At 59.9% G+C, this 16,473-nt stretch overlaps 1 protein-coding gene across 1 annotated transcript; it reads right to left on the reverse strand.

Annotated features, from left to right (window-relative positions):
- Positions 1-2,010: 2,010 nt before the first annotated feature.
- USF2 (upstream transcription factor 2, c-fos interacting) lies at positions 2,011-14,543 on the reverse strand. The gene is given in 12 exon segments (XM_080636451.1): positions 2,011-2,277; positions 3,330-3,458; positions 6,746-6,840; positions 8,925-8,983; positions 9,252-9,339; positions 11,109-11,183; positions 11,186-11,237; positions 11,777-11,869; positions 12,807-12,856; positions 12,859-12,916; positions 13,909-13,954; positions 14,403-14,543. Coding segments are annotated over 12 exon segments (888 nt in total). The 5' UTR covers positions 14,456-14,543; the 3' UTR covers positions 2,011-2,187.
- Positions 14,544-16,473: the final 1,930 nt, after the last annotated feature.

A 16,473-nucleotide genomic window follows, 5' to 3' on the forward strand; every position in this document is an offset into this window, starting at 1 on the left:
GTATGGGGTATGGGATATGGGGTATGGGATATGGGGTATGGGGTATGGGATATGGGGTATGGGATATGGGATATGGGATATGGGGTATGGGGTATGGGATATGGGGTATGGGATATGGGATATGGGGTATGGGATATGGGGTATGGGGTATGGGATATGGGATATGGGGTATGGGGTATGGGGTATGGGATATGGGGTATGGGATATGGGGTATGGGGTATGGGGTATGGGATATGGGGTATGGGGTATGGGATATGGGATATGGGATATGGGATATGGGATATGGGGTATGGGATATGGGGTATGGGGTATGGGATATGGGATATGGGGTATGGGATATGGGATATGGGGTATGGGGTATGGGATATGGGATATGGGGTATGGGATATGGGGTATGGGATATGGGGTATGGGATATGGGGTATGGGATATGGGGTATGGGATATGGGATATGGGGTATGGGGTATGGGGTATGGGATATGGGATATGGGGTATGGGATGTGGGGTATGGGGTGTGGGGTATGGGGTATGGGATATGGGGTATGGGGTATGGGGTATGGGATATGGGATATGGGATATGGGATATGGGGTATGGGGTATGGGGTATGGGATATGGGATATGGGATATGGGGTATGGGATATGGGGTATGGGATATGGGGTATGGGGTGTGGGGTATGGGGTATGGGATATGGGGTATGGGGTATGGGGTATGGGATATGGGATATGGGATATGGGGTATGGGATATGGGGTATGGGATATGGGGTATGGGATATGGGGTATGGGGTATTGGATATGGGGTATGGGGTATGGGATATGGGGTATGGGATATGGGATATGGGGTGTGGGGTATGGGGTATGGGATATGGGGTATGGGATATGGGATATGGGATATGGGGTATGGGATATGGGGTATGGGGTGTGGGGTATGGGGTATGGGATATGGGGTATGGGGTATGGGATATGGGATATGGGATATGGGGTATGGGATATGGGGTATGGGATATGGGGTATGGGATATGGGGTATGGGATATGGGGTATGGGGTATGGGATATGGGGTATGGGGTATGGGGTGTGGGATATGGGGTATGGGGTATGGGATATGGGATATGGGGTATGGGGTGTGGGATATGGGGTATGGGGTATGGGATATGGGGTATGGGATATGGGGTATGGGATATGGGATATGGGGTATGGGATATGGGGTATGGGGTATGGGATATTGGGTATGGGATATGGGGTATGGGATATGGGGTATGGGATATGGGATATGGGATATGGGGTATGGGATATGGGGTATGGGATATGGGATATGGGGTATGGGATATGGGGTATGGGGTATGGGATATTGGGTATGGGATATGGGGTATGGGATATGGGATATGGGGTATGGGGTATGGGGTATGGGATATGGGGTATGGGATATGGGATATGGGGTATGGGGTGTGGGATATGGGGTATGGGGTATGGGGTATGGGGTATGGGATATGGGGTATGGGGTATGGGATATGGGGTATAGGGTATGGGATATGGGGTATGGGTATGGGGTATGGGGTATGGGGTAATGGGATATGGGGTATGGGGTATGGGATATGGGGTATGGATATGGGGTATGGGGTATGGGGTATGGGATATGGGATATGGGGTATGGGGTATGGGGTATGGGAAATGGGATATGGGGTATGGGTACGGGGTATGGGTTATGGGATATGGGTATGGGATATGGGGATATGGATATGGGATATGGGGTATGGATACGGGGTATGGGGTATGGGATATGGGATATGGGATATGGGGTAGGGGGTATGGGATATGGGGTATGGGATATGGGGTATGGGGTAATGGGGTATTATGACAATGACACCGGGCTGTCCCTTTAGGTCAAAGGTCACCCCTCCCCAACCCCCCCAAATTCCACCTCATTTCCCTGCCTTTACCCCTATGTTGGGTGTGGGGCCCTCCCCCCCCGCCCCTCCCCCCTCTCCCAAGGTATAACCAAGCCATTAATTACAATACGTTAATTACAAAGGCGGGGGGGGGTTGGAAGAGTCCAAGGAAGGGGGGGGGGGGGGGATTTGGGGGGGTGGAGGGGTCCCATGATGGGTGCATTGGGGGGGGGGGTGTTCCCCATGGTGTGTGTATGGGGGGTATCCCCCTTTGGGGGGGTGGCCCCCCCCCCGTTGTGACGTCATTGGGGGGTGCCATCGGGGGTCCCCTCCAGCCCCCGTTGCTGGAGCTGGGCCCGGAGCACGGCGTTCTCGCTCTTGAGCTCCTCCATCTGCAAGGGGGCGGGCTTAGAGGCGGGGGGCGGGGCTTGGAGGCGGGGCTTAAAGGGGGAGCCTCCCCCCCCCCCCCCCCCCCCATTCATTCGCTTTACTCAATGGGCAGCCCATGGGATCCCCTCGTTATCCCTATAGACCCCACATCCCTTATATGGGCGCCCCCCTTACCCCTATAGACCCCACATCCCTTATATGGGTGCCCCCCTTACCTCTATAGACCCCCACATCCCTTATATGGGTCCCCCCCTTACCCCTATAGACCCCCACATCCCTTATATGGGTCCCCCCCTTACCCCTATAGACCCCCACATCCCTTATATGGGTGCCCCTCTTATCCCTATAGACCCCCACATCCCTTATATGGGTGCCCCCCTTCTCCCTATAGACCCCACATCCCTTATATGGGTGCCTCCCTTACCCCTATAGACCCCCACATCCCTTATATGGGTGCCCCCCTTCTCCCTATAGACCCCCACGTCCCTTATATGGGTCCCCCCCTTCTCCCTATAGACCCCCACATCCCTTATATGGGTGCCCCCCTTCTCCCTATCGACCCCACTTCCCTTATATGGGTGCCCCTCTTATCCCTATAGACCCCACATCCCTTATATGGGTGCCCCCCTTCTCCCTATAGACCCCCACATCCCTTCCATATACGGCCAGGGGGCGTGGCTTAGGCGAGGGGGCGTGGCCTGCCCATGCCATATATGGGACGCGGCTCTCCATTGAGAACACCCCCACCCCCCCTCCCTCGGGCGGCGTTGCCGGGAAACCACGCCAGCAGCCAATGGGAGGGCGGCGCGGCGCGAGTGGGCGTGGCTTAGGCCGCGAATGGGCGCGCCTTAGGCATGAATGGGCGGTCTCAATGGGCGTAGCCATGAATGGGCGCGCCTTATATGGAGTGGGCGTGGCTTAGCGACGGGGGCGTGGCCTAACGGGAGGCGGCGCGGCCACGCTCTCCCATTGGCAATACTGGGGGGGGGGGGGCACGTATAGAGCGCTATAGGGGCTGCCCTATAGGGACTATTATGGGCTGGCGGGGGGGGACCTGCTGCCGGAGGAGGTCGTTGTCCATCTGCAGGCGCTCGGCCTCCTTGAAGGTCTCCTGCAGGCGCTGGTTGCTCTGGCGCAGCTCCCGCACGTAGTCACAGGCTTTGGAGAGGATCCCCCCCTTGCTCTGCCCCCCCCCGTGGAACAGAACCAAACCCGCCCCTATAGGACCCCTATAGGACCCCTATAGGACCCCTATAGGACCCCCTATAGGACACCCCAATAGAAAAGAACCGAACCCACCCCATAGGACCCCTATAGGGCCCCCCAATAGAACAGAACCAAACCCACCCCATAGGACCCCTATAGGACCCCCCAATAGAACAGAACCAAACCCACCCCATAGGACCCCCTATAGGGCCCCCCAATAGAACAGAACCAAACCCACCCCATAGGACCCCCTATAGGGCCCCCCAATAGAACAGAACCAAACCCACCCCATAGGACCCCCTATAGGACACCCCAATAGAAAAGAACCAAACCCACCCCATAGGACCCCTATAGGACCCCCCAATAGAACAGAACCAAACCCACCCCATAGGACCCCCTATAGGGCCCCCCAATAGAACAGAACCAAACCCATCCCATTGGACCCCCTATAGGGCCCCTATAGGACCCCCCAATAGAACAGAACCAAACCCACCCCATAGGACCCCCTATAGGGCCCCTATAGGACCCCCCAATAGAAAAGAACCAAACCCACCCCATAGGACCCCTATAGGACCCCCCAATAGAACAGAACCAAACCCACCCCATAGGACCCCCTATAGGGCCCCCCAATAGAACAGAACCAAACCCATCCCATTGGACCCCCTATAGGGCCCCCCAATAGAACAGAACCAAACCCACCCCATAGGACCCCCTATAGGGCCCCCCAATAGAACAGAACCAAACCCATCCCATTGGACCCCCTATAGGGCCCCTATAGGACCCCCCAGTAGAACAGAACCAAACCCACCCCATAGGATAGGATCCCCCCCTTGCTCTGCCCCCCATGGAACGCAACCAAACCTGCCCTATAGGAACCTCTATAGGAACCCCCCAGAGGCCCTATAGGAACCCTATAGGATCCCCCATAGAACAGAACCAAACCCATCCCATAGGACCCCCTATAGGGCCCCTATAGGACCCCCCAATAGAACAGAACCAAACCCACCCCATAGGGCCCCTATAGGACCCCCCAATAGAACAGAACCAAACCTACTCTATAGGACCCCTATAGGAGCCCCCATAGCCCCTAAAAGGACCCCCCAATAGAACAGAACCAAATCCACCCCATAGGACCCTCTATAAGACCCCCCCATAGCCCCTATAGGGCCCCCCCATAGAACACACCAAAACCCTCCCCCATAGGACCCTCCATAGCCCCTATAGGGCCCCTATAGGACTCCCCCATAGAACAGAACCAACCCTGCCCACAGGACCCACCCATAGATCAGAACCAAACCCACCTTATAGGACCCCTATAGGACCCCCCAAAGCCCCTATAGAACCCCCCAAAGCCCCTATAGAACCCCCCTAAACCCCTATAGAACCCCCCAAAGCCCCTATAGAACCCCCCTAAACACCTATAGGACCCCCCTAAGCCCCTATAGAACCCCCCAAAGCCCCTATAGGATCCCCGTAAGCCCCTATAGAACCCCCCTAAGCCCCTATAGGGTCCCCGTAAGCCCCTATAGAACCCCCCTAAGCCCCTATAGAACCCCCCAAAGCCCCTATAGGACCCCCCTAAGCCCCTATAGAACCCCCCTAAGCCCCTATAGAACCCCCCAAAGCCCCTATAGAACCCCCCTAAGCCCCTATAGAACCCCCCAAAGCCCCTATAGAACCCCCCTAAGCCCCTATAGAACCCCCCAAAGCCCCTATAGGACCCCCCTAAGCCCCTATAGAACCCCCCTAAGCCCCTATAGAACCCCCCTAAGCCCCTATAGGACCCCCCTAAGCCCCTATAGAACCCCCCAAAGCCCCTATAGGACCCCCCTAAGCCCCTATAGAACCCCCCAAAGCCCCTATAGAACCCCCTAAGCCCCTATAGGACCCCCCAAGCCCCTATAGAACCCCCCAAAGCCCCTATAGAACCCCCCTAAGCCCCTATAGAACCCCCCTAAGCCCCTATAGAACCCCCCTAAGCCCCTATAGGATCCCCGTAAGCCCCTATAGAACCCCCCTAAGCCCCTATAGAACCCCCCAAAGCCCCTATAGGACCCCCCAAAGCCCCTATAGGACCCCCCCAAGCCCCTATAGAACCCCCCAAAGCCCCTATAGGACCCCCCTAAGCCCCTATAGAACCCCCCTAAGCCCCTATAGGATCCCCGTAAGCCCCTATAGAACCCCCCAAAGCCCCTATAGAACCCCCCTAAGCCCTATAGAATCCCCGTAAGCCCCTATAGAACCCCCAAAGCCCCTATAGAACCCCCCAAAGCCCCTATAGGATCCCCGTAAGCCCCTATAGAACCCCCCTAAGCCGCTATAGGATCCCCGTAAGCCCCTATAGAACCCCCCTAAGCCCCTACAGAACCCCCCAAAGCCCCTATAGAACCCCCCAAAGCCCCTATAGAACCCCCCAAAGCCCCTATAGGACCCCCCTAAGCCCCTATAGAACCCCCCAAAGCCCCTATAGGACCCCCCTAAGCCCCTATAGAACCCCCCAAAGCCCCTATAGAATCCCCGTAAGCCCTATAGAACCCCCCTAAGCCCCTATAGAACCCCCCTAAGCCCCTATAGAACCCCCCAAAGCCCCTATAGGACCCCCCTAAGCCCCTATAGAACCCCCCAAAGCCCCTATAGGATCCCCGTAAGCCCCTATAGAACCCCCCTAAGCCCCTATAGAACCCCCCAAAGCCCCTATAGAACCCCCCTAAGCCCCTATAGAACCCCCCAAAGCCCCTATAGGACCCCCCTAAGCCCCTATAGAACCCCCCAAAGCCCCTATAGGATCCCCGTAAGCCCCTATAGAACCCCCCAAAGCCCCTATAGAACCCCCCAAAGCCCCTATAGGACCCCCCTAAGCCCCTATAGAACCCCCCTAAGCCCCTATAGAACCCCCCAAAGCCCCTATAGAACCACCCTAAGCCCCTATAGGACCCCCCTAAGCCCCTATAGAACCCCCCAAAGCCCCTATAGAACCCCCCAAAGCCCCTATAGGACCCCCCAAAGCCCCTATAGAACCCCCCAAAGCCCCTATAGAACCACCCTAAGCCCCTATAGGACCCCCCTAAGCCCCTATAGAACCCCCCAAAGCCCCTATAGGATCCCCGTAAGCCCCTATAGAACCCCCCTAAGCCCCTATAGGATCCCCGTAAGCCCCTATAGGACCCCCTAAGCCCCTATAGAACCCCCCAAAGCCCCTATAGAACCCCCCCAAAGCCCCTATAGAACCCCCCTAAGCCCCTATAGGCCCCTATAGGCCCTCACCGCGCCGCTCTTGCTGTTGTCGGCGCCGCAGTCGGGGATGATCTTGGAGAGCTGCACGATCCAGTTGTTGATCTTGTCCCGGCGCCGGCGCTCCACTGCCGGGAGGGAGCCATAGGGACCATAGGGGGACCATAGGGGGAAGGAGCCATAGGGGGAGCCATAGGGGGAGCCATAGGGGGAGCCATAGGGAGCCATAGGGGAGCCATAGGGAGCCATAGGGGGAGCCATAGGGGGAGCCATAGGGAGCCATAGGGAGCCATAGGGGGAGCCATAGGGGAGCCATAGGGAGCCATAGGGAGCCATAGGGAGCCATAGGGGGAGCCATAGGGAGCCATAGGGGGAGCCATAGGGGGAGCCATAGGGAGCCATAGGGGGAGCCATAGGAAGCCATAGGGAGCCATAGGGAGCCATAGGGGGAGCCATAGGGGGAGCCATAGGGAGCCATAGGGGGAGCCATAGGGAGCCATAGGGGGAGCCATAGGGGGAGCCATAGGGAGCCATAGGGAGCCATAGGGAGCCATAGGGGGAGCCATAGGAAGCCATAGGGAGCCATAGGGGGAGCCATAGGGAGCCATAGGGGGAGCCATAGGGGGAGCCATAGGGAGCCATAGGGAGCCATAGGGAGCCATAGGGGGAGCCATAGGAAGCCATAGGGAGCCATAGGGGGAGCCATAGGAAGCCATAGGGAGCCATAGGGAGCCATAGGGAGCCATAGGGGGAGCCATAGGGAGCCATAGGGGGAGCCATAGGAAGCCATAGGGAGCCATAGGGAGCCATAGGGGGAGCCATAGGGAGCCATAGGGAGCCATAGGGGGAGCCATAGGAAGCCATAGGGAGCCATAGGGGGAGCCATAGGGAGCCATAGGGAGCCATAGGGAGCCATAGGGAGCCATAGGGGGAGCCATAGGGAGCCATAGGGAGCCATAGGGAGCCATAGGGGGAGCCATAGGGGGAGCCATAGGGAGCCATAGGGAGCCATAGGGAGCCATAGGGGGAGCCATAGGGGGAGCCATAGGGAGCCATAGGGGGAGCCATAGGGGGAGCCATAGGGAGCCATAGGGAGCCATAGGGAGCCATAGGGGGAGCCATAGGGGGATTCATAGGGTTCCATAGGGGGAGCCATAGGGGGATTCATAGGGTTCTATAGGGGGATCCATAGGGATCCATAGGGGGGATCCATAGGGTTCCGTGGGGACACACAGCGGGAGCCATAGGAGTATCCATAGGGATACCCATAGGGAGCCATAGGTAGATCCATAGGGACACCCATAGGGACACACAGGGGACATCAAAGGGACAGAGGGACATGGGGGGGGACACGAGGACACATATGGGGTCCATGGCGGGTCTATAGGGGTATATATAGGGTCTATGAATGGTCCATAGGAGTACGTATGAGGCCCATAGGAGTACATATGGGGTCCCTGGGGGGTCCATGGGGGTACATATGGGGTTCATGGGGGGTCCACGGGGACATATGGGGTCCATAAGGGTCTATATGGAGTCCATGCAGGTACATATGGGGTCCATAGGGGTACATGGGGATACATGGGATCCATGGAGGGCACATATGGGGTCCATAATGGTCCATATGGGGTCCATGGAGGGTACGTATGGGGTCCATAATGGTCCATATGGGGTCCATAGGGGCACATATGGGGTCCATAAGGGTCTATATGGAGTCCACGCAGGTACATATGGAGTCCATAGGGGTACATGGGGGCACATGGGATCCATGGAGGGTACATATGGGGTCCATAATGGTCCATATGGGGTCCATAATGGCACATATGGGGTCCATAAGGGTCTATATGGAGTCCATGTGGGTACATATGGGGTCCATAGGGGTACATGGGGGCACATGGGGTCCATGGAGGGTACATATGGGGTCCATAATGGTCCATATGGGGTCCATAGGGGCACATATGGGGTCCATAAGGGTCTATATGGAGTCCATGTGGGTACATATGGGGTCCATAGGGGTACATGGGGGCACATGGGGTCCATGGAGGGTACATATGGGGTCCATAATGGTCCATATGGGGTCCATGGAGGCTCCATATGGGGTCCATGGAGGCTCCATATGGGGTCCATAATGGGGTCCATAATGGTCCATATGAGGTCCATAGGGGCACATACGGGGTCCATAGGGGTCTATGGGGGCAGAGCCCTCCCTCACCCTCATTGTGCTGCGCTCGTCGCCGCTCATCCCGGGGCACTCGGGGTCCCTCCAGCTTCCTGCAATGGGGGGGGGGCCCACCCCCAAAGGGGGCGGAGCCTCAGCACCGTGGCCACGCCCCCTCCGGCTGCACCAATGGGAGGGGGCGCGGCTGGCGGGGGGCGGAGCTTGGCGCCACCCATCAATGGGGGGGGGGCGTGGGAAAAAGGGGGGGGGGCCCGTGGGAAAAGGGGGCGGAGCTTAACGCCGCGGCCACGCCCCCTCCCATTGAGGTGGCTTCGAGGGGGGCGGAGCCTAAAGGGGGCTGGGGGGGGGGGCGGTACCCACGGGGAATAGGGGTGGCCATGGGGCCCCATGCGCTGGGATCCCGGGGGGGGCAGCACGTCCTGGGGGGTCATCATCACATAGAACTGCCCTATGGGGGGGGACACACACAGAGCCATGGGGGGGGGGGCCCTAAATAGGGGGGACCCCCCCCGAAAGTAACCCTTGGACCCCATTTGGTGTCGTCGTCCCCCCCCCATTACCCTCTCATTGACCCCCATGTTGCCCTCCCCCCCATTGACCCCACATTGATCTCCATTGATCCCCATTGACCCCCATTAGCCCCCGTTCACCTCCCCATTGACCCCCCTTGGTCTTCCCTCCCCAATGACCCCCACTGCCCCCCCATTGACCCCCATTAACCCCCCATTGACCTCCATTGCCTCCCATTGCCCCCCATTGATCCCCATTGACCCCCATTGCCTCCTATTGACCCCCATTGCCTCCCATTGCCCCCCATTGATCCCCATTGCCCCCCATTGATCCCCATTGCCCCCCATTGACCTCCATTGCCTCCCATTGACCCCATTGACCCCCATTGATCCCCATTGACCCCCATTGACCCCCATTGCCTCCCATTGTCCCCATTGACCCCCATTGATCCCCATTGACCCCCATTGACCCCATTGACCCCCATTGATCCCCATTGCCTCCCATTGACCCCCATTGCCTCCCATTGTCCCCATTGACCCCCATTGCCTCCCATTGACCCCATTGACCCCCATTGATCCCCATTGCCTCCCATTGACCCCATTGACCCCCATTGACCCCCATTGCCTCCCATTGACCCCATTGATCTCCATTGCCTCCCATTGACCCCCATTGCCTCCCATTGTCCCCATTGACCCCCATTGATCCCCATTGACCCCCATTGCCTCCCATTGCCTCCCATTGCCTCCCATTGATCCCCATTGACCTCCATTGCCTCCCATTGACCCCATTGACCCCCATTGATCCCCATTGACCCCCATTGACCCCCATTGCCTCCCATTGTCCCCATTGACCCCCATTGATCCCCATTGACCCCCATTGACCCCCATTGCCTCCCATTGACCCCCATTGATCCCCATTGCCCCCCATTGACCCCCATTGCCTCCCATTGTCCCCATTGACCCCCATTGCCTCCCATTGACCCCATTGACCCCCATTGATCCCCATTGCCTCCCATTGACCCCATTGACCCCCATTGACCCCCATTGCCTCCCATTGACCCCCATTGCCTCCCATTGACCCCATTGACCCCCATTGATCTCCATTGCCTCCCATTGACCCCCATTGCCTCCCATTGTCCCCATTGACCCCCATTGATCCCCATTGACCCCCATTGCCTCCCATTGCCTCCCATTGCCTCCCATTGATCCCCATTGACCTCCATTGCCTCCCATTGACCCCATTGACCCCCACTGACCCCCATTGACCTCCATTGCCTCCCATTGCCCCCCATTGATCCCCATTGACCCCCATTGCCTCCCATTGACACCCATTGCCCCCATTGATCCCCATTGACCCCCACTGCCTCCCATTGACCCCATTGACCCCCCATTGATCCCCATTGACCTCCATTGCCTCCCATTGACCCCCATTGATCCCCATTGATCCCCATTGCCTCCCATTGACCCCCATTGACCTCCATTGCCTCCCATTGATCCCCATTGACCTCCATTGCCTCCCATTGCCTCCATTGACCCCCATTGATCCCCATTGACCCCCATTGCCTCCCATTGATCCCCATTGCCCCCCATTGATCCCCATTGATCCCCATTGCCCCCATTGACCCCATTGCCCCCCATTGATCCCCATTGCCCCCCATTGATCCCCATTGCTCCCATGCCCCCCATTGACCCCATTGCCCCCCCTCACCTCCAGCCGGGGTCAAGCCGGGCTCCGCCTGCACCGACACCGTCCCCTCCCCCCCCCAGGCGAACCGAGGTTCCGCCCCCCCTCGGCGCCGGGGCTGCCCCCGTTACTGAATGGGCTCTGGAGCACGGCCTGGGGGGGACACAGACCCCTATGGGAGCCCCATAGACCCCTATGGAGCCTATGGAGCCCTATAGACCCCTACAGAGCCTGTGGAGCCCCATAGACCCCTATGGAGCCCATAGACCCCAAAGGAGCCCATAGACCCCAAAGGAACCCATAGACCCCTATAGAGCCCTATAGAGCCCTACGGAGTCCATAGACCCCAAAGGAAGCCATAGACCCCTATAGAGCCCTATAGACCCCTATGGAGCCCATAGACCCCAATGGAGCCCTATAGACCCATATGGAGTCCATAGACCCCTATAGAGCCCTATAGACCCTTATGAAGCCCCATAAACATCTATAGAACCCCATAGAAACCAACGGAACCCATAGACCCCTATAGAGCCCTATAGAGCCCTACAAACCCCCGTGGAGCCCATAGACCCCTATGGAGTCCATAGACCCTAATGAAGCCCATAGACCTCTATAGAGCCCCATAGACCCCTATAGAGCCCCATAGACCCCTATGGATCCCCATAGAACCCTATGGGTGCCCCCCCCCAGACCTGGGTGCCCCCCGCAAAGCTGGACACGACGCTGACAGCGGCTCCTTCGGGCCCATCGAGCGGCTCCGTCACCTGAACCACGCGGTACGTGACCTATGGGGACATGGGGGGCAATGGGGCAATGGGGGAATGGGGGCAATGGGGGCAATGGGGGCAATGGGGGGAATGGGGGCAATGGGGGGAATGGGGGCAATGGGGGGAATGGGGGGAATGGGGGCAATGGGGGCAATGGGGGCAATGGGGGGAATGGGGGTAATGGGGGGCAATGGGGGTAATGGGGGGAATGGGGGGGAATGGGGCAATGGGGGCAATGGGGGAATGGGGGGCAATGGGGGCAATGGGGCAATGGGGGCAATGGGGGCAATGGGGCAATGGGGGCAATGGGGGAATGGGGGTAATGGAGATCAATGGGGATCAATGGGGTCAATGAGGACCAATGAGAGTCAATGGGTGGGGATCAATGGGGACACAGGAGTCAATGGGGATCAATGGGGGTCAATGGGGGTCAATGGGGATCAATGGGGGTCAATGGGGGTCAATGGGGATCAATGGGGGTCAATGGGGGTCAATGGGGGTCAATGGGGATCAAAGGGGGTCAATTGGGATCAATGGCGATCAGTGGCGATCAATGGGAATCAATGGGGATCAATAAGGGTCAATACCCCCCTAGGCACCCATAGGTGCCCCATACCCCCCCCATAGCACCCATGGGTGCCCCTTTCAGCCCCCCCCCAACCCCCTTTTGGACCCCCAAAACCTCCCCATATCCCCCCCATAAACTCCATTGGGAGGCCCCCAACACCCCCATAGGCACCCATGGGTGCCCCACAGCCCCCATAGCACCCATGGGTGCCCCATACCCCCCCCCATAGCACCCATGGGTGCCCCTTTCAGCCCCCCCCAACCCCCTTTTGGACCCCCAAAAACCTCCCCATATCCCCCCCATAAACTCCATTGGGAGGCCCCCAACACCCCCATAGGCACCCATGGGTGCCCCACAGCCCCCATAGCACCCATGGGTGCTGCTCACCTGCCCCCCATTGCTCTCGGTGCGGAACTGGTACTGAAGGCCCTGGTCCCAAAGGCTCCGGGGACGCTGGCGATGGCCACGGCCGCCTCCTCCCCTGGGGCCCCCTCCCCCTGCCATAGGGGGACAATGGGTGCCCCATAGACCCCAATGGGCACCCCCCACCCATGGGTGCCCCATAGACCCCAATGGGTACCCCCCACCCATGGGTGCCCCATAGAACCCTCTGGGCGCCCACAGCACCCATGGGTGCCCCATAGACCCCTATGGGGGAGCCCAACCCTATGGGTGCCCATAGACCCCCATGGGCGCCCCCACCCATGGGTGCCCCATAAACCCCATGGGCACCCCCTACCCATGTGTGCCCCATAGGACCCCCATGGGCGCCCCCACCCATGGGTGCCCCATAGACCCTATGGGTGCCCCCACCCATGGGTGCCCCATAGACCCCAATGGGTGCCCCCCACCCATGGGTGCCCCATAGACCCCCATGGGCACCCCCTACCCATGGGTGCCCATAGACCCTATGGGTGCCCCCCTACCCATGTGTGCCCCATAGACCCCATGGGCACCCCCCACCCATGGGTGCCCATAGACCCTATGGGTGCCCCCCTACCCATGTGTGCCCCATAGACCCCCATGGGCGCCCCCCACCCATGGGTGCCCCATAGACCCTATGGGTGCCCCCCAGCCATGGGTGCCCCATAGACCCCAATGGGTGCCCCCACCCATGGGTGCCCCATAAACCCCCATGGGCACCCCCTACCCATGTGTGCCCCATAGACCCCCATGGGGGCCCCCCACCCATGGGTGCCCCATAGACCCTATGGGTGCCCCCCACCCATGGGTGCCCCATAGACCCCAATGGGTGCCCCCCACCCATGGGTGCCCCATAGACCCCCATGGGCACCCCCTACCCATGGGTGCCCATAGACCCTATGGGTGCCCCCCTACCCATGTGTGCCCATAGACCCCCATGGGCGCCCCCCACCCATGGGTGCCCCATAGACCCTATGGGTGCCCCCCACCCATGGGTGCCCCATAGACCCCAATGGGTGCCCCCCACCCATGGGTGCCCCATAGACCCTATGGGTGCCCCCTCACCCTCCTGCAGCTCAACGCTCTCTTCAGGCTCTTGGCTCTTTTCATGGCTGCGAATGGAGGGGGGGGCTCAAGGGGGGGGAACCCCAAAACCTTTGGGGCTCCCCCCATAGGACCCCCCCTTTGAACCCCCCCATATTGGGGTTTCCCCCCCTTTGAGCCCCCCCCCATTGCCCCCTATATTGGGGTCCCCCCATTGCCCCCTATATTGAGGTCCCCCCCATTGCCCCCCTATATTGAGGTCCCCCCGTTGCCCCCCTATATTGGGGTCCCCCCCATTGCCCCCCTATATTGAGGTCCCCCCCGTTGCCCCCCTATATTGGGGTCCCCCATTGCCCCCTATATTGAGGTCCCCCCCATTGCCCCCCTATATTGGGGTCCCCCCATTGCCCCCCTATATTGAGGTCCCCCCATTGCCCCCCATATTGAGGTCCCCCCCATTGCCCCCTATATTGGGGTCCCCCCATTGCCCCCCTATATTGGGGACCCCCCCCTTACCTGGGGGCAGTGGAGCCAGAGGCCGAATCCAGCCCGGGATCGAGCATGTCCATGGGGGGGGGGGGGGGGAGTAAAGGGGGGGGGTCCTATAGGGGATGGGGCTAAAGGGGGGGGTCTATAGGGGGTTAAAGGGGGGTCCTATAGGGGTAATGGAGGGTCTATAGGGGGGTCTATGGGGGGGTCTATAAGAGGTAAAAAGGGGTCTATAGGGGGGTTCTATAGGGGTAAAAGGGGGTCTATAGGGGTAAAGGGAGGTCTATAGGGGCTAAAAGGGGAGGTCTATGGGGGGGTCTATAGGAAGTATCTATAAGGGATAAAAGTGGGTCTATAGGGGAAGTCTATAGGGGCTAAAAAGGACTCTATAGGATAATAAAGAGGGGGCCTATAGGGGGGTAAAGGTGGGGTATCTATAGGGGCTAAAGGGGACTCTATAGGGGGCAAAAGGGGGCTCTATAGAGGGGGTCCTATGGGGCTGTCCTATAGGGCAAGGCCTAAAGCGGGCCCCTATGGGAAGGGGGGGGGGGGGGGGAAGGACGCGCTCTATGGGGCTCTCCTATAGGAGCCGCTATAGGGGGGGGTCCCTATGGCTTGGGGGGGGGGGGGGGGGGGGTCAGAAAGGGATGGGGGGGGGGGGGCGCCGAGACCGCGATCGCTCCCCTCCCCCCCCCCTCCCCCCCCCTTCCTCCCCCTCCCCCCCTCTTCCCCCCTTCCCCTTTACGGGATCACGAGGCCAAACACCCGCGTCACGTGACCGGCGGGGGGGTGGGGTGGGGGGGGTGTTCACGTGCCCCCCTCTCCCTCTCTCTCTCTCTCTGCCCCTCCCCCTCCCCCCCTTTCCCTTTTCCCCGTCACTTCCGGCTTCCTCCCCTCCCCCCCCTCCCCCTCCCCCCCTCCCCCCCCTCAAAAGGGGGGGAATCAAAGCCGAGGGGGGGAGGGGTGGGAAAAGGAGGGGGTGGGGGAGGGGTGCGAGAGAGAGAGAGGGGGTGGGGGAGGGGGAGGAGGGGGTGGGGAGGGGCGGTCTCGTGACCTCCGGTCCGCGGCGGCGGCGGCGGCGGCGGGGCCCGAGCGCGGGGAGCGGCGGCGGCGGCGCTGGAGGGGGGGGGGGAGGGGGGGAGGGGGAGGGGGGAGGGGAGGGGGGAGGGGAAAAAGGGGGAGGGGCGAGAGGGGGCGCAAAGCGCGGGAAAAGGAGAGGGAGGGGGGATTGGGGGGGGCGGGGCTGGAGCGCGGGAAATGGACGGGAGGCCGCGCCCATAAGGGGGCGTGGCCAAGGGACCCGGAAGTGGGGGCTATAGGGGGTGGATGGGGCTCTATGGGAAGGGGGGGGGCCTATAGGAGTCAGCAGGGACCTATAGGAAGGGGGGGACCCCTATAGGAGGCAGAAGGGACCTATAGGAAGGGGGGGACCCCTATAGGAGGCAGAAGGGACCTATAGAAGGGGGGGCCCTATAGGAGGCAGAAGGGGCCTATAGGAAGGGGGCCCCCTATAGGAGGCAGAAGGGACCTATAGGAAGGGGGGGCCCTATAGGAGGCAGAAGGGGCCTATAGGAAGGGGGACCCCTATAGGAGGCAGAAGGGACCTATAGGAAGGGGGGCCCTATAGGAGGCAGAAGGGGCCTATAGGAAGGGGGCCCCTATAGGAGGCAGAAGGGACCTATAGGAAGGGGGGGCCCTATAGGAGGCAGAAGGGGCCTATAGGAAGGGCGGGCCCTATAGGAGGCAGAAGGGGCCTATAGGAAGGGGGGCCCTATAGGAGGCAGAAGGGGCCTATAGGAAGGGCGGGCCCTATACGAGGCAGAAGGGGCCTATAGGAAGGGCGGGCCCTATAGGAGCAGAAGGGGCCTATAGGAAGGGGGACCCCTATAGGAGGCAGAAGGGACCTATAGGAAGGGGGGGCCCCTATAGGAGGCAGAAGGGACCTATAGGAAGGGGGGACCCCTATAGGAGGCAGAAGGGGCCTATAGGAAGGGGGCCCCTATAGGAGGCAGAAGGGACCTATAGGAAGGGGGCCCCTATAGGAGGCAGAAGGGACCTATAGGAAGGGGGCCCCTATAGGAGGCAGAAGGGACCTATA

This window comes from Psittacula echo, assembly GCF_963264785.1.
Source record: "Psittacula echo genome assembly, chromosome: 33".
Lineage (NCBI taxonomy): Eukaryota > Metazoa > Chordata > Aves > Psittaciformes > Psittacidae > Psittacula > Psittacula echo.